The sequence below is a fragment of the Gavia stellata genome, chromosome 8 (genome assembly GCF_030936135.1).
Source record: "Gavia stellata isolate bGavSte3 chromosome 8, bGavSte3.hap2, whole genome shotgun sequence".
Classification (NCBI taxonomy): domain Eukaryota; kingdom Metazoa; phylum Chordata; class Aves; order Gaviiformes; family Gaviidae; genus Gavia; species Gavia stellata.
This window is the reverse complement of record NC_082601.1, coordinates 31,038,255-31,057,046: the sequence shown is the minus strand read 5'-3', so window position 1 is coordinate 31,057,046 and position 18,792 is coordinate 31,038,255. Positions and strand designations below refer to the sequence as shown.

At 37.2% G+C, this 18,792-nt stretch overlaps 1 protein-coding gene across 1 annotated transcript in view; it reads right to left on the bottom strand.

Annotated features, from left to right (window-relative positions):
* Positions 1–5,311: 5,311 nt before the first annotated feature.
* Positions 5,312–18,792, bottom strand: part of ALS2 (alsin Rho guanine nucleotide exchange factor ALS2) — a 38,975-nt gene continuing 25,494 nt past the window's right edge. The window contains exons 21-33 of the mRNA XM_059820090.1: positions 17,379–17,490; positions 17,006–17,083; positions 16,756–16,889; positions 14,476–14,643; positions 14,082–14,199; positions 13,359–13,516; positions 12,529–12,651; positions 11,306–11,482; positions 10,872–10,917; positions 9,155–9,216; positions 8,363–8,512; positions 7,958–8,054; positions 5,312–6,572 (exon numbers count right to left, since the gene is read on the bottom strand). Of these exons, the coding sequence (XP_059676073.1) occupies positions 6,534–6,572; positions 7,958–8,054; positions 8,363–8,512; positions 9,155–9,216; positions 10,872–10,917; positions 11,306–11,482; positions 12,529–12,651; positions 13,359–13,516; positions 14,082–14,199; positions 14,476–14,643; positions 16,756–16,889; positions 17,006–17,083; positions 17,379–17,490 (1,462 nt within the window). The 3' untranslated portion in view covers positions 5,312–6,533. The remainder of the gene's footprint in view (positions 6,573–7,957; positions 8,055–8,362; positions 8,513–9,154; positions 9,217–10,871; positions 10,918–11,305; positions 11,483–12,528; positions 12,652–13,358; positions 13,517–14,081; positions 14,200–14,475; positions 14,644–16,755; positions 16,890–17,005; positions 17,084–17,378; positions 17,491–18,792) is intronic.

Genomic DNA, 18,792 nt, shown 5'->3' with positions numbered 1-18,792 from the left:
TTTATAACTATATTTTTTTCAGATTTTTCAAGAACTAAAGACAGACCCTGCTGACATCTGTTGGTTCCCATGTACAATGGCTGTTTACTTTGCTTTACATAGTCCCCACAGACATCCAACAGCATACTCCCAATTCAAAATCCTGATTACACTTTTGTGGTAAAGGATGTTTGAAGACAAAAGAAAACAGCACATCCAAACATTTCAGATGCACTATAAGGGAGCCAACTCCTGATCTGTATGTTATATTTCACATACTGAAAGTCCAGATTTAAAAATCTGATCACATACATCCCTCAAAAAAACCCCAAAACCAACCCAACTTTTTTTCCCCGTCAAAAAAGAATAAATTAGTAAAAACCCTATTATAATATAGCTGAGCTTTCTGGGACAACTCCCCTAACCCTAGCTGAATTTGTTTGGCCAACTCTCATCTAAAACCATGTTCTGGTTGTCAGCTGCGATCTGCTTCACTTATTACTATGCATCTGTTACCAGATGTATGACTTTATAGCAGTTGGTTCGCTCCAAGCATATACAACTTTTATCCATAAAGATACTCTGCCACCCAGAAGCCTCTCAACACGTTGTACTTACAGTAACTTCCCATTCAACAAAGCCCAGCTCTCTCCAGAATACAACTCCAGTTATTTCAAGTCTAGATCTGGCTTTTCCTATGTTTTGTCCTATTTAGTTTCGAAGCATCAGACTGCATGCCCTTTTAAGTAGGGTGGGACCCTGCAAACACATACAGGGAAGCATGTGAAAAGACAAGTATTTCCAAAAGCTTTTTGGTTTAACTAGTTAAAATAAAGTTTAGAAGACCTCTTAACCTCAAAATAGACAAGCAAAACCTTTCAATTTTTTGTAGAAGACTCCTCAGGTGTATACTGAAAACAATCTTTTCTCTTGTGATAACTGTAGTGAAATTAATCTTAAGATCTACTTTGTTCAAGCAGTGTTGTCTCCCAAACCGGCATGTCACCATATTGACAATTAGCATTGCTTATATACTATTACAAAACAGAGAAGTTTAAATGAAGAGAGAAAAAAAAGCCCACAACTCTCTCCAGTATAGTGTTAGGAATACCTTAATCAAGGTCCCTTTTAGCCTTTGGGAGCTGGATCATATTTATTTCTTCTTAACTAGGATAGATCTTGCACAGCACAGTGACTCAGAATGGGAAAGAAATAAACCAAAGCAGGCAAGTTACCCTGTTGCTGTCAAATAAAGAATATCCTATGATCTTCTACTGAAGAGTTATTTAATTTTTAAATATACCACTGAGAATCATCCTGCAGAGACAAAGAAGAATATTTCTGGAGATGCTAAAATACTTACAATTCTGCTAAAATACTAACCAGTATTGTCACCCCTTTAAAATACTCGAGAGATTAACTTTTGTTCCCCACAGAGCCTTGTAGCTTCTGGTATCACTACTGCTTCCATAGAGAACAGATGTGTTTAGAAGTTTTAGACACATTGTTTTTCTTGAAGGTTGACCTCGGATTTCCAAGAAAAACTGGGAAAGCTACTGAATGCTGATTGTTTGCCTTTTTGGGTGAAATCCTTGGGTATAGCTATCAGAGAGCTGCTAGGGTTAATAATAAACAGGGAGTTAGTAAGCCTTCCATCCATTGTTGTCTTTTTAAACTACAGAGTTTATGCTCACACTGACAGCAGAAGCATTTAAACATCAAAATCTGTCAAGTTCTTAACAACACAGCTCACCTCATTCATAAAGTAGCAGCTGTTTCCTACTTTCACACAACAAAAGGAAAGCAGCTTCCAACTGTGAAGCCTGGTTTCAGCAGCTGTCAGTAGCAACAGATGATGAATAAGTCATTACCAGAAGAGAGGAAGAATACTTTGCTTCTGTGCAGTTCTTTAGAAAAAGACCTGCTAAATTGCTTGCTTCAGGGGAAAGGTCAGAGTTCAATAAACTTGTAACTACTAGCGTGCCTTCATTTCCTGAGACTTATATCTACGCCAGATCTCAGGGTCTCCACGTCCCAGGGAATCTAAATAAATTAGATGGAAGTTCTTACCAAAAGGCTTACCTGACTAATCTCTCAGCTAGTGTAAGGTCCTTCCCATTCACGTGTATTGCACGCAATTACAGATGCTCATTAATAGAAGACATTTCTCTTTGCCTGTTATTAGGGGCAGAACCAGATAGCCATGCTGAGTGTGCCAGAATTTAGAGTCAAAAGGAGTCCGTCACCTCATGTCTACAAATATCATTTATCCCAAATTGGGGCCACAGGGCTTACTTCCTTCAGCAGCAGAATGTGAAGTTCCTTGACCCTATCTGTCAGGCAGACCAGAAGGTCTTATTGATATAAGGCTAGAGTTCCAAGGGAACCCAAGGCCTGCTTTTAACACAGTTTTCAGAATTGTCTTTAACATGGGCAATTTTGGATGCTGTCAAGCCTCTAAAGGGGACAACACCAGAGAGCCTGACATTCAGAACATCAACCCCCTGCTCTTATAAGCTTCTTCAGTTAATATGCTTGACAAGGTTATTGAGCACCTTTAACAAGGAAAACTACTCGTATCTTTAAATTTGTCAAAATTAATGATCTAGCATATTGAAGACTGCAAATTAGCTTGAGGGCAGCGAACACTCCAAGAAATCTTTTGTTGCAAATAAGCCACTATAAATCTGCAAGCTGAGTAGGCAAAAAATAGTAATAAAAGACATTCAGCACCTCTCAAATGACATGCCCTATTCAGGACTTTTGTTCTGCATTAAATAAACTTAATCAGGCTAGTCTCATCACTGAAGTCTGTCAGCTCCTTTTTCTAGTCAGCATAAAAAAAAAAATCTTGTTTTTTGTACACTTTTTGAGATTTTAAAGTGTTTTAACTAAAAAAGCAACCCTAAATACTAGTGGAGTAAATTGACACATGTTGAGCAAAGGTTGAGACCAGTCCTTTGAAACCACATATCCTTATCTTGACCCAAGAACCACTTACTGCAAGTCTGAGGTGGTACAGGTTAAAAAAAGACTGAATAAATTTCATGTTCATGTAAGGCATTCTGTGAGATTTAGATACTCACACCTGCATATGTAAGATTGCTGATGGAACAAATTACACTATGACTCTTTGTGATCAGATGCATTCAGTGACAATTCATTCTGCCTCCCTCTAAAGCAAAAGCTTACAGCTCCAGTGGTGGTGTATCTTGTTTACATGGGGGTAAATGCCACTAAAGTGTCACTCCTAAAAGAGCAGCATGTTCAGAGAAGAATATGTGGGTGCAGTGTACTGTAGTCACGTGAGGCAGCCGGCTTTACTTCCAGCTGTTTGCTGCCATCAGCTTGGGATTACTAAAAAAACCAAAACAATCCAAACAACAACCACCTAACATCAACACATTGATACTAAATCAACTTAGAAGTACATGGCTAGGTAGTTCAGAGAAAGGATTTGTTTTACTGTCCCGTACCAGTCACATACCTTCCCTCTACATTATCTCTCACCATACCAGAACAGGTAGTTCCCTAAATTGCTTCTAACAACAAGTACAGTTAAGGAAGTGAACTTACTTTCAGCAAAATAATTCAATGATGTATAGTACCATTCATACATATGTCTAATAGTCAGTTAATGAGAATTAAACAGATATCATAAGGTTAATTAGCTTTGCTGTAGCTATGAGAAGAAACTAATTTCACAATTGCATGGGGAAGTGCATCTGTGCAGTACAATGGTTTCAGTCCAGCGCGTATTTTCTTACCTGCAAACACTGCAGAATACACCACGGTCAGCTCATGCAGAATTTCCAGAGGGAAAGAGTATTTGCTGTATGTTAGTAGAGCAAATAACCTCACTGCCCGAGCTAATCTATGGACATCCTCTCCTTTCTAATCCGTAGAAACCTAACCTTAGAACTACTCATTACCAGGGAGAAGAGAACAAATCCCCTTAACCCTTTACTTGCATAAAAAGCTACTTTAAGTTGTCTCTCACTTAAGTAGTTTCTTATTCTCAGCAACTTTCCTTGTCCATAGGGCGCTCATCTCTTAGGCTCTGTCTTCTGCTACCATGCCTGCAATTACAATGAGAATCTAGAATACTACAACATTGATCATCTGTTGCTGGTTATAGGATTTCTGCTGCAGCACAAGAAATAGCTGGCTCTCAATTTCAGGAAAAATGAGAAAAAAAAAGTAATTACCATGAAGAAACCCAGACAGAGAAGTCCTACAGGTTAACTCATTTCTTTGTTAGCTACAGAAATACACAAATCAAAGCTGGTCTGTGCTGATTTCCTAATGCATCACAGCTCACGTAGGCTGTAAAGTGGAATCTGTGTCAGAAGCACATTTAATCCTAGGATTCTCTTCAGCTAATAGCTATATATCAGAAAGACCGAAAAATCATCCAGCCCAGCCTGTCTGCTTCCATTAATCAGCAAGCTAAATTCATCTGTGATATCACTACTTTTGATAAGAGGGGGTGTGTGTGTGTACATATATATATATGTATGTCAAGGCAGATGTATTCTTTGTTTTTTAGTTCTCAACTTTGCATCACTCACAGTGAATGCAGTTAAGCATTTGAAGTTACTACATATTTGGTAGATACACCCTCTTCTTGAAAGGCAGAAAGGTTATAGAAAAACTTCCCATCTCTAGTGACATTCTCAGTTTAAGGGACAGAATCACTGTGGGAGTAAAGTCATATGAAACAAAGCTTTTTGCATGTCAAAGCTGAAGATTAAAATTGTTCCTTTCTTCCAAAACATCTGAAAACAACAAACACTGACCCTGAACTGTTACGGGAGTGGGGGGAGGGAATCAAACCTGTTTTTAATGATTACACCCCTACAAAAGGTGAAATAAATCCTGAATTCAGACCTTTGCAGATGAAAATTATTGTCATTAATTTACTCAGCTGTTCAGCATAGCTCCTCTTCAAAGAGCAGTTCTGCTCCTACAGATTTCAGTTAAATATTTTTTGTACACTGAGTTCTAAGAGATGATTGCATGGAAAGATCGCATCTAGCACAAAAGATTAAGTGTTCAAATTCCTGCCATATACTTCATTATAGTCTTCCCCCCCCATTAATGTATATTATTGCTTATCTCTTCTCAAGTTATTCAGTATAATTTAAAAATAAGATTAAGCTAACAAAAAATTGTTTGCAAACATGAAGTCTGTTATCTCTATTTTCTACTATCTCTATAGTCTGTCACGAGTATAACAAGTATAACAATAATTTTAAACATCTTGCAAGAATTACTCTTTCCCCTTCTCTGACAAAACTAAAAATAACTTCAGAAAGACCAATTTTTTTACTTTATTATGAAAATTGCTACATTACAGTCACTGTTCAAAACAGTATTTTGACATATTTTTTTTTCCATTTAGGTGCCAATACACAAGCCATGATTACTATTTCAAAAATATGATTAGCATTATCTATGGTAGTTTGACATAACTTAAACCATTATAACATTCTATAATCTGTTCCTCCCTCCCCCTTTTTTGAGTCAGTCATGGTAAAGAACAGCACCTACAATACCCAAATTATCCACAAGTGTTATTGGTATAAATAAAGTTAACCATAAACCACAGAAGAACACACACACACAAATTCCCCAGGGAAGTTACCTGTTCTCTACATGTTCAAAAATGCAACAAGGTTAGCTTTCTTCACTCTGACACGTAAGTTAACAGGCAAAAGTCTCAAACCTAATCCATTGTCAGCTTGTTCAAAGGCATGTGTCCATTCTCCTATCACATGGGCTTCCAGAGAAAGTGTTTGTCCTCAGACCTCAAGGTAATGCAACCGAACACTACAGATTCCCGGTATTTAATTCAGTGCCAAAATTTGAAGTGGTCAGTGCCTTTTATTTATTTCATAAACTGAAAGAGTGGTGAATGTCTTATAATTCTAGTAAATAGGGAAGTCCACAACAGTGTGATTATTTCCACAACAGCACGTTAATACTGCATTCAGCAATTCTGTTCAACACAGATGCCTCAAAACCTTTACAGCCAAACACACTATAAGTTACCCATTATAAATACTAACATATTTCTATTTTTAAAATAAACAAACATAATAGCTTAATTCAGGAAGACCGAATGGTTCTGTGGTGCAATTCATTCTCTTTAAACATATCTGATGACAAACCAGGAATAATAAAAACAAACCCACTGCTTTAGAAGCCATGCGGTCCAGACTTTCACATGTACTCTATGTAGATGCCATGCCTTTTTGCAGCATTGTTAATTGAAAAGGAGTAAGCAATCTTTATTAGAATAGGAAATTACTTCTTCTTGGCAAGTACTTGACAAACCAAGTCTCTAGCTGCATCACCACTTCATAGATAGCCTCTGGCTGCAGTTTTCCAATCTTAAAACTGAAAGTTCAGAAGAAAAAACTGAGTATTTTCATCTGTAACAACAGAACTCTAACAAAGTATTTTCTAAGTGCCTTTTCAGGGAAGAAAGTGGGTATTAGTGAAGTTCCACCGAGTAGATTATCCCACAGAGTCAGGTCGTAAATGATGGTCTAGGTAAGCTTTTCATGTTGAATCTGGTAGTAACATGCCTGAATTAAAACAAAGTTCAGTTTAGCATACATACCAGTTCTTAGCAAGCTGATAAAGCATCGTACACAAAAAGCTTGATTTGTTTTTTCTATCCAAGAAAACAGAGGACTAGGCTTTCTACAAGCAGTGATGATACAATGATGACACATGAGAATCTTCTGATATGTAAACTAGCAAAAAGAACAACAGGAGATTTTAAGTTACAAATTACGTCCAACTCTTAATGAAGCAGGATAGCGTGATTTGGGACTCAATACTTCCACAGCTCCCAGCTTTGCCAAGATAAAGTACACTCTCTTGCTCACAAGTCTTTCTTTGCCCTTTGACAGAAGGACCAAAAAAGAAAATATTTTCTTACAGGACAAGGATGCAGGGATTAAGCATTTCAAAAGCACTCAGACTGAAAAGCAAAGGTTTCGATCATCTGGATAAATGCCCTGACCTGCTGCTTGATAGCTATTCACTCCTTAATGCTGGTTCAAATATGCATTGGGTCAGCCATGACCAGAAACTTAATATAAATGTCACAGACAACACTTGCACTCATGGAAAATAAAGATTCTGCTTCTAGTACATAGATGCTTTGATAAATTTTAACCAACTCAAACCTTCCCTTTTTGCAGCACTAAAAAAATAACAGATATGAAAAAACCTCTGCACCCAACTATTTCCAGTTTGCACAGACAGAAAATACAATCATGTTCACCTAGCAGCTCAGCTTAAGATTTTTAAGTTTCAGGTTAACAGCCTCCCTCCAAAACAACCCCACAAAAAAGCTCCACACAGCTGAACTGTCACAAGACCCACTTGTTTGTACAATTCTGAGGTACCAAAACAACCTATTTCCATTATGGAGGTCCTAGTGTACAATAGGATATTAATCAAAACAGATTCTTTCCCTTTTTCCACACTTTAAAAGAGAATACTAAATAGAATGTGGAGAGTGACACAATAAGAAGATTTTTTTTTTTAATAATTGAATTCCTTAAGCATCTTGATGTAATGTTAGACTTAAGCATTATTGGAATGGCTAATCTCCAAAGCAGCACTTCATTCCAACTTTTATAAAGGCAATGACGTTTGTTATGTTGCAGGGGAACGACAAGCTACAGGTGAGCATTCAGAACAATCAACAGCAACCAATATTACATTTGAATAAAAGTACATTTGCACATTGCACCATTTTATTAGCAGTACCTGCTATTATTAGGTTATCCTAAACTCTAAGTTAAGTTTCCTTGCTCATCCTAGCTAAAAACTTCAATAAAAATGTCAAAGAAGTTACAAACTAATGTTCATACAATTGCCCTAAGCTGATCATCATTGCTCAAAGCTGATTAATTTCCAAAGAATGCTTTTAATAACACTGAATAAATTTTCATACCTTCAAGGTAGTGAACATGATTCCTTGCTCCCCATGCTGCAGATAAGGATCCATCAGGTCTTCGATTAAGTGCACCTCAGACCCCAAATTCCTTATCCTGTCACATGGAGGAGTGAGAAAGAAAATAGGTGAATGAAAGATACTATTGTAATGTTTTTTATTTTTGTACATGGTGTTGTGCAAAAACCCATGCTTTTCCCTAACCTCATTCTGAGGTCACAGCCATTTCACAGTTAACTGTTCAATATTTTCTCAGGCCAAAGCAAACAGCCAAAATGGAAAATGTATTAAGCTACAAAAAGCTAGCAAGCAGTCCTATAATGACAAGCAGGAGTGTTTAACACAGGTAAAAGTACTCATACTGCCTATGCTCAGCTTATGACTTATGCTATTCTTAGCGCCTACCTGGCTCGTAGCACCACATAGAGAAAAACAGGAAATAGGTCATCCATGGACCACAGAAAATCTTCCTGAAGAGTCTCAAGTACATTCTGAGAGATCTCTTCAAAAGTCTGCTGGATCACCTTCAACTTGTCAGCTGGGGTAAAAGTGGTACTGTTCGGAGAGCAAGAGCAAAACAGGGTAACAATAAGAAGTTACATATCTGCATCTAAATTAGGAAGACAATTTCTATGCCCACATGCCCAAGAAGATAAGCCAGATCATTCACACCACCAAAGCCATGGCTGCCAAGGCTGTGTAGTACGCTAGGCTATAATTACTGGATCAAGGCACACTACTGCAAGTGAGACTGTCTTCACAGTTTTAAGACATTTTAACATAGTGGTAAAGAGGGAAAAATCTCTTTCTAAAACCCTTTTAATTTCTACTTATATTCTTACAGCAGAATTCCTTATGTCAGCTCACAGACACAGGAACGCTCTCCATACACAGGCCACTTTGCCATAACTGTTTAGAAGTTCACACATATATTTGATTAGACATCCTAATGCTTTTGATTCTAAATAGTGTCCCCTATGGACACATCTCTCAGTCACATTTATGAGGCTATACTTCATTCCTCATTGGGAGAATTCGCTAACATTTTTAGTAGGAAGTCTGAAAACTCTTGATGCCCTCTCTTACAAAGGTGAAGAAAGAAAAGGTGACAGGTAAAGAATCACAGTCAAGTAAACTAGATACTACTATAGCAGGAACAGTAAAAACATTAAAAAAAGACAAATTTCAAAGCATTACCTGATTTGCTGTAAACATTCAACTGCAGAGGCAAAGCAGGCATCTTTTGTATTTGATGATACCTGTGTAATCATGAGAAGATTTATCATGCAGGTTTAATAACCCCACTATTCAGCAGAAGAAAAGCAGCATATCATGTAACACTGGCATAAAAGACATTTTTTTCAGTTTTCCAGTGCAAAGGAAAGGGGAATGTGCCTGGATGCTAAAGTCATCCAGGAAATCTACCTACTTATAATTTGTGTGAGTTTCATTTAAAATTCAGAAGAGCCTGTACTGAATTCCTTGGTATGTTACAAAAATCAGTGACGGTTTTGGCTATCTTTCAGGTCAAGTAAGACTGAGAATCATTAAATCTCAATGGTTAACAATCAAGAGGGAACCATAAGACTGGAACAGTTGAAATCTAGAAAAAACATAGCAGTCAATAATCAGAGACTCAGGTTTGGAGCAAACAGACAAGAACAAATACAAATGTTAGCTCTTAATATGCAACTGAGCCTAAGTCTTTCTGAATGGAGCAGGTAGAGAATGGATGGATACAAAAAGACAGAGAAATTCACAGAAATAAGGAAACTGGACAAAGGAGAGAAGCAGATAAACATGATGTCTTGGCTAAAAACATCCTGGTTAATTGAAGGAATGACCCAGCAAATAAGGTAAATGTCTGCAGAGAGCATCATATACTGCATAATTCAGAGAAGACACATGCCACATAGTACTTCACAGTGGAGGGGCTCTACTCTATAAACCAAAAAACAAGTCAGAACTGTGAAGGATTCAGACAGCTGGTAAGAATTTTGCCCAGTACCTAAAAAATACAGAAGAGCTGAAGTAACTCAAGAAACATGTTATTGCTGGATTTTTTAACATTTGAAGTCTGAGTGGAGGTTTGCATGATGTGGATCATGTGAATCTTCAACTTCATGATTTGGAAAAAAGGGGACTTGTCTTCTGGAAATCCCTGGCTTCAGGGGTGGGGTTCAGCAGCAGCTTTGATTATTATTACAAACTTGTAACACTCAATCTCTATCAGGGAATCTCAGCTCATCCGTATGCAGCAACTACCATGATGAAAGCCATGCTTCTGATTATTACAGACTTTGCACAAGTTATAAACAGGGAAGAGGTGATTTGAAGGCAAGAGTATCTAAATGACTGTAAGAAATAGAAAATTTCAAAAGTATACAGATTCATAAACAGACATGATTTAAAGTATACTGTAAACATTCAAATTGTTCAAAGTTATGATTATTAAACCACTCTTACTGGAGCACAGAGATTGAGTTACTATATTATTACCATCTAAGACCAGTGTTCAGCCACTTTCAGCAAGATAATGATTAAGAATAAAAACTATACAATTCTTCTCCTAATCAGAAAGTATACAATGATATAACTCTCTTAATCAAGTAGAAAATTTCCTTGGTAGACTTTTATTCTCACACTTTCATAACTGGAGACCAAGCAAATGCCTTCCTGAATTAGAATTCATTACAGAGTAAGACAGTAAGGGACAAAACTGGACTGACAGCTATTGTAAGAAATCACTAATGCAGCTCTTAAGTAGCAGACAAATTTTAAGGAAACAAGATAGCATAGCATCTCTTAAGCAACAAGCCTGGTCAAAAATTCTTTGACCACTTCTTCATGATCTCAGCTTCCTGAAAGAAGCACTGGGCAAAGTATACTGTAAGTCAAGGCCCAATGAACATACCTTTCTACTCTCTCCAAGGATGGATACAGTTCCTGGCCAAAATTTCCTGCAAGAAACCCAACATAGTCTATTGAGAAAGCATAGTCTTAAAGCATTTTTCACCTTATGAAAATTAAGTCAGTATGTTCTTCTATGAGATACAACAGCTCTTTCTACAGGATCAACTACATCTAGCACAAATAGTTGTAAAACAGCCTAATTTGAAATGCCTCAATTTGATTTTGCAGCAATGCCAATCTTCCCCCCACCCTCCCCTTTTTGGAAGGGGGAAGTTTTGGATTCACTCTCCCAACCATACTAACTAGCTTGAAGATATGTTTAGACGCATTTTAATCAAAGAGCAGCACTTTAGACAAAAGGGGTTTTTTCAGTTGCTTTATCTAATTACATGCCATAATCTTCTAAGTTCTGTTTTATTGTTAACGCATACTCACACTTGCACTCCAAGAAAACTTAGAAGAGCCATGTCAGTTTGTTTGTTCAGACGTAAAACACATTCCCAATAAATATCTTCCTCACGCTCGTTGTCTAAGGCATACAACATAAATAGAGGAGGATAGAGTCGTGGCAGTAATACGGGGAGCAGCAAGCCAAAACTGGTTACCACGTAGCTATAAAAAAAAGAGGGGGTGATTTGAAGAGGAAGACATTTTAAAAACCTAATTATCTATAAAAATTGAACGAAACAGAAATCATTGAATAAATCTTTCATTTAGTATGAGCTTATTCTGTGAGGGATAAGAATAATAAAATAAGTACAAATCCATCAAATAGTATCTGTGCTAAGAAACACTTAGGAGTAATTTTCCTTTACAGTCCACATACAGGTGGGTTTGGGGTGGGGGCAAAGGTTGTGGTGCAGATATTTTGTGGTTTATGTGTTTTAAACAGAACATTGGCTTTCTTCCTTGTATAATATAAAAGCTGAATACTGTACTATATTATAGTTCAAGTTTTACTTGCATCTTCATGCTAATCATTTAGCCCCCATTCTGAGCCACTCTGCTGACAGCTGAACTTTACCTTCAAAGCACAGCTAGAAAATAGGCTAAAACCCATTAAGTTACCTGACCTAGCTCCACACACTCACACTCCAGGTTTCATAAAGTCAGCAGTTGCTTGGCATCAAGCTGTGACCCTAGCAGGGAAAGATTAACCAATAATACCTACTAATACCATCTACACAGGTCCTTGGAGCCTTTCTCAGAAGGCTATCTCTACTGATCCCTCTTTCTTGTTTTTACCACACCTGAGGCTGCTGTGGACAGGACAACGATGGACTCAAGGGTGAGCTCCATGTGACTGGCTATTTGTGATGCAGTACGGGTGCACTGGACCTGCATTACCACCAGTGCCCATATCCCAACCAGTTCTCTGAAGCCCAAGGCCTAAGCCTGAACCTGTTTACCCACAACAGACAAAAGCAAGTTTGGGCTTAAGTAAAGAATCATTGCATGGAACAGGGATGAAATGCTTACTGCAACCATCACGTGGAAGTTTGCTTATCAGAATCTGTCATCAGAACCAAAGGAAAAATAAAAATCTGCTTATATCCATCAGTTAAACACGTGCTTATATTTCTTCCCCCACCCAAGAGAAAACTGTGAACAGAAATAAAATGAAGCCTTCCTTAGTTCAGTTTTTTTCCTTTATGTACCCTGGCTCAGGAGATTCTGATCTGGAGTCAGATTTCCCACTGCAAAATGATCGCCTTCCCTTTGTCTCTGTTGCCAGAAATGGAATTGTGCTGCCCTCTTCTGGAAGATCAGGAAACAAGAACCTAAATGGCAATACACATAATAAAGTAGGATTTCATTTCGTGAAGTTTCTACAAATCACAGCATTAGAAAGCAAGATCGGAGAGGAAAGAAAATTCAGCTGAAATAGTACATGGCGGACTAAGACCACTTAGCTAACACATACAGTACCATCTCCCTGGAAGAAAACTTAAGAAGGCCAACCCCTCCAATGCCAAAGGTACCTTTCCTACCTTGACATCACCTCCCTCTAGACAAGGCTTCTAATGGTTAATAATTTGGAGTATTTCTGCTTTCAGATTGTAATTGCTCTCAAGAATCTAAGCAAACACTGCATAGGAACATTGCTCATCCATGTTGTTAAGAACTTCAATGGAAAACACTGCAACTCCCCATCCTCACTATTCTTCTATACCCTTTGAACACTGTCTTTTCACAGCATGGATATCCAGAGACACTAAATTGGAAATCCACATTCAAGATGAGATTTCTACAGCCATATTTTAAAGTACAATGTAGGATGTAATACACTGTGGTGAAGATTTTAATTTTTCTATTTTGACAGAATATTCAAGACTCCTTAAAATGGTTAAGGAAATATAAGCAACCCTCCAAAACAGACTAAAGATACTGGCAAACTTAGACTGCATAAACACTAGACAGTTTCAGTACATGAGACATCTTTAATTAATTCTGCAGTAGTTTGACTTGAAAATTAGAGTCTCAGTACCTAACCAATTGGAAGATGCGTTTGAGGTAGGACTTTATCTCTCTTACAGCCTCCTGCAGTAATCGTCGATTAGCTCCTACTCCAACATAGGTCATTCTGTAGACAGCTACCAGTGTTTCCACCAGCTTGCCCAATGGATGGAGAGGAGTATCACAAGCCTGAGGTGAAAGATATTAATTGGCCAGTCAGGTACGTCAATGCCAGCCAATAAAAAAAAATAGAATTCAAGAGAGATGGGTCAGAGATCCAACAACAGCCTTTGAAAAAAATATTACAAATACATCAAAAAGTGAGCTATATTTAACAAATTGCTATTTGGATTATAAAATTTATGTGTTAGCTGAATACAGTTCATAGAGGAGTCAAGACAGTACAAGAACTTGTGCTACTACTTGGACAAGTCATCTGTCCAGTAGTATTAAAATTAACATGCAATAATTAACAAGAATTTCAAGATGCTTTGCTGAGATCCAATGTATAAGAATTAAAACAGTAACTGTGCAGAAACTGTCTTTAAGACAGTATCCATTAGGCATATAATTATGATTTAGTCTTAGTTAGGGATTTTAGTTTAAAAATTTAGGAAGTTATGAGCAAATATGGATGAATACAACATGGATTACAAGAGTGCAAATATGGAAGAAATTAAGGAAAGCTATTACAAAGTAAGCTTGACATCATGCCTTACCAACAAGCTATGTGAGCATTTGAGAGTCACAATACCTTTATCAAATATTTTTTTATATTTTCATATTTTTCCAGGGTGAAGGCACCAATGTGTTGTGGAATGAACTCCAAACTTTCCAGTGTCTGAGTATGTGAGCGGCTCAATAATTCTGGGCTGCAGTTATAGAAAGGACAAACACATTGTACACATTATTCATTAGACATAGAGTAGGAAAAAAACCCTGAAGCTAACAACTGAACTAATTCTAAACATCAGTATGTCCCCAAAAGGGTTTATAGTGCAGAGTACGAAGAGTTCTGATTTTGTTTAGGATTTTTTCTTGTTGTTTTAACTGAACATTTACAGTTAAAGTTTCTAGAGTAGAGCGTGATTCCAATTTCTTTCTCAATACTTTCTTCACCTTGCTGACTACATTCTCTAGGAACCAACCTGTCTTTGTGTTGCCGTCGGTTGGTGGTCAGGGCCACCGCAATGTTGTCCCAAGCCTTCCATCTGTCCCCCTGGCCTGGGCTCTCACAACCAAGCTGGTTCCAGCATTCTTCAAATACTGCCTTCCATTTCTCATCGGGAGGCACTGCCAGGATCCCAAGTTTCCGCCTAATAAAATGACCAGTTAGTCTGGTAAAATCAAACAGCTGTGAAACAACACATTCAACTATGAAAACCATCTAAAGCTAATGTCAGTCTAGTTATCTCATACTGTTTTACCAAAAGCTGATATACTTAGCAGTCTCTACTGTGAACCAAGTTTATCGCTAAGAATAAACCTAGAACCTATTTAATTAATATCTTGACTTTCAACATCTTTTTAAAAGAACTTACAAAAGTTATTCTTCATTTTTTTCCTTGCTAACATACTTCAATCCATGTAAAATATTATAATGTTACAAGATTAAAATGTTTTTAATACCTACATATAAATAACAACTGTGAACCTTATTACACTAGACAAGTCAGCCTTACTCTTTCTTGTAGTCTTCCAGGAAATGGTTTGTTTAAACACAAAAAGGACTGCTTTGATTTCCAAGAAAACAGGACATACTGGGCTTATCTTCACTACCGGTATTCATTCAGAAGGCTCAGGACATGTTCACGTAGCAAAGACACAGTACAAAAATGGCCTAAATATCTCACCATCCTGGAATGTACAAATAGCATAGCTACACAGATAAATACCAAAAATGGGCTTCGGCCCCTAAGGTAGTATCTACATTATGATGTTGCATGACATGTTAGGGATGTGCTGGTAGAGAGTAAAACCAGCTCAGGCATCTTTTCACTGGCAGCCAATGCTCAGGGATCCTCTATAGCCAAAGGAAAACCAAGAACTGTTGTTCTCCCGATATATAGATAGGTGTAGATATCTCAGACTTATAATGAAATTTAGGGCTTTGAAAAGCTTTCATAAAGCAAATAAATGCTGTCAGGTTAACAGTTGTCTTGATTTAAATAAAGTGTCAGAAATCAGACCTTTCATTAGTATTTTTCCACCGCGTTTGAGATGAGAACTAGCAACACTGATATTTTCCCATGTTCCCAGTTTCACAAAGCAGAAAAAGTAAGGCTCTAAGCCTTTTCACAAATTATACCAGAAGATTTTCAACTTCAAGAGAGCCTGAAAAGGGTAGATGAAACCCTTATTTCACAAGCAATCTTCACAAATATGTACATACATTTATTCATAGACTCCCTACTGGGGTAAAAAGCAGACAGCTGCTAAGGTTGCAAGTGTGTTCAGTTCAGCAGGGAGGCCTGCTTAACTTTGCATCCTGTTGTAGGTGTCAGCGCTGTCAAAAAAAATTACCAGTGAATGCTTCAGGAAGCACACTGAGAAGTAATCTAGGTAAAAACATTAGAGTTGTTTCCCCATTTTAATCTGAAATTTGAGAGTATGCTTCAAAGATATTGAATCCTGTACAACAATTACTACTATCGTAAACCAGTATATAGTGCTACCAAATACTGAAATTTCACCAACAACTCTTTAAATTTACTTAAGTTTCTTCTACTCAAACATATCTCAGTTATGACTTAAAACAAATGTGGTTTTTTCCCCAGATATAATTAGGCAAATTGACCTAATTAATTTGCGATAAATAGGGTTATATGGATACCTTTCAAAATTATCCTTGCCAAGGTGTTAAAAATGCTCTTTTTTGCAATTCAGCTGATTTTTCTACTATTTTCTTATGCATTGTTTGGAAGAGGTGTGGTAACTAGCTAATTCTGTCCAAATGTACCCCCACTGGCATTATTAAATGACACATGAAATGAATTAATTTACCAACAGAATAATTGGCAGAAGGCAGAGAGGTCTGTGATTGACTTAATCACTGAAATGTAGCTTAGTCTTTCTCAGTACCTCGAAAGTCATCAGCAGCTGTGAACTCAGGTTCTAACAGTCAGTTCAGATATAAATAAAAAAAATTCTGAGACTGCTACAGGACAGTAGCAGCATGTCGACTATCCTGTAATTTCATGCTGCTACTTTTGTATTCAAGCAGTAATTAAAGCAAGAACAGCTATAAAGAAGATTCTTATTTTATTTCCTAAGCAGGAGGGAAGATGAATGAAAAAGGAAAAATGTTTTCAAAATCTCAGTGTTTCTTTGGAAAAAACACTTTTAACTGGCCTTTGAAAAAACACAATAGTCATGTTCTGAAGTATTAACTGAACCATATGAGAAATTATTTCTTATTCAACACTCACAATGCTTTAGGTTTGTCCTTCTCATTCTCATACAAGCTAGGTTTGAAGTAGGTTCCTGTGATTTTTATCCCAGATCCCCATTCTCCACTGAAGAGACCTTCAATATAATCTCCATTTGGCAAGGTCAGTGTTCCCTTGAGAGAAGATAATAAAAAAATTAACTGAAATCCACTGGGAACCAAATTACAAGGAAAGAGACTTTTTTTTTTTCAGATGGTAACAGTTTACAAGTGACAACTGTAATACCAACCTTTCCACTCAGAGTCCAGTTATCTGAAAATTCCCCCTCATAGACTGTATCATCTTCAGAAAGCAGAATTCCAGTCCCCTATAAAGAGAATCATAAAGAACACAAAGCAGTAATTATAAACAGAAGGCAAGACTGCAGATCTGAAGATACACTGAAAAACCTGTTACTAATTCTTAGCAAATCATAATTTTTTTAAATGCAGTTTCTGAAGTAGTCCTAGGTGAAACGAAACAGGGATTATAAAGACAGTTTAAAAAGTCAAGACAATAGAAGGTTAGAAGAACAGCCTAACGTACACTCATCTATCTACCCCAGAAAGCTACCACTCTTAGAGGAAAAGTCACTATAGCACAGAGTCTGGTGTTCAACTCACCATCATTTTGTTGGTGCTGAAGGCTCCTTCATAATACAGTCCAAACTGAGTAACCACAACACCATTGCCTTGGCAAAGATCATCTTGCCACATTCCCATATACTTTTCTCCTCTGAAGAAAAATGAAGTAGGAAGAATACAGTTTAAGTAGTACATTTATATCCTTTCTTTGGCTCTACTGCGGTATTTGACCATCACAGAAACCGTTAGAAAAGAGTCATACAGCGCTTGCTTCAGGTCTGTCAACCTAGTTTCACCAGCTTCACAGAAATAAAGACTCTTTTTGATAGAAATAAACTTCCTTTCACAACTCACATTACAAATTGGCCACATCCAAGCAAACTATTCCTGATGATGTGAAACAATGCTGAAGCCCAGTTAAGCCCAATTCCTACCCAAAGGAACCTCTGCAGTAGTTAGAGCACATAAGAAACAGGGAAACTTGTTAACTGATCTGGATCAGCTTTACCTAAGATTTAATTTGCATATGAAAGGGGATCTTCAGCTTCATCAGGCATCTACCTGATGTATTTAACAGTTATTTAAGAAAGACACAAGAAGCTTATTTTAGGCTTTTTTTTTACCAAAGCTTTTGATTTCTTTACCTAAACTCAGATGACTCAAATTGAGAGGATAATAAATGAAAGAAACCAAGCTGTTCTACTTGGGGGATAGAAGGGAGACCTACAGAGTCATACATGACAGTTTGAAAATATTAGAGTGCAAAAATTGTAAGGAAACAGATTACGTTGTAGAAAGTTTCTGGATAATAGTCTAACAAAGGTCATGCCATAAAAAAATTAGTCTACGATTGCTCACAAGTAAACATCAGCCTTTTCAGACTACTATTTAAAATACTTCTTTGTGAGTGTAAGCCCACAGAGGTCAGACTAGAATGTTTGAAACTAAGTGCAAGTCCCAAATATTTTGTAACAATCTATTCTTCCAATTTTTCTTTTCTGAAAGAGAACATGATGTTTTCACCATAAAAGTAATAAAAAAATTAAACTTGTCAAGGACTTTTTTTGTTTGCTTTTAGAGGGAAACTAGCAATTGATTTAATAGAACCCTGCTTATTACACAGCATTTTCCTTCTAGTATCCAGGAAAAAGTATGATCATAGTAAAGAAAGCAAGCCCAGCCATTAATCTAAATTCAGGAGTATCTTCCAGCTTATTGAACCCACAACCTAGCAGGATGCTGGTCTGATTCATCATGCCAGCTACAAGGTTCTCTGTTGGGTGAAGGCTTCTTGAAGAGACAGGTGCAGCATACTCAGTTACCAGGATGGAAACCTAAGAGAAGTCCCACTTGCTCAAATGACTGATTTGCAATAAGGACATAAAGTTATAAAGAGTATCTGCAGCTATTCCTTATTTGTCTGGGCTGAACAATAAGCAGTGAAGAAAATGAA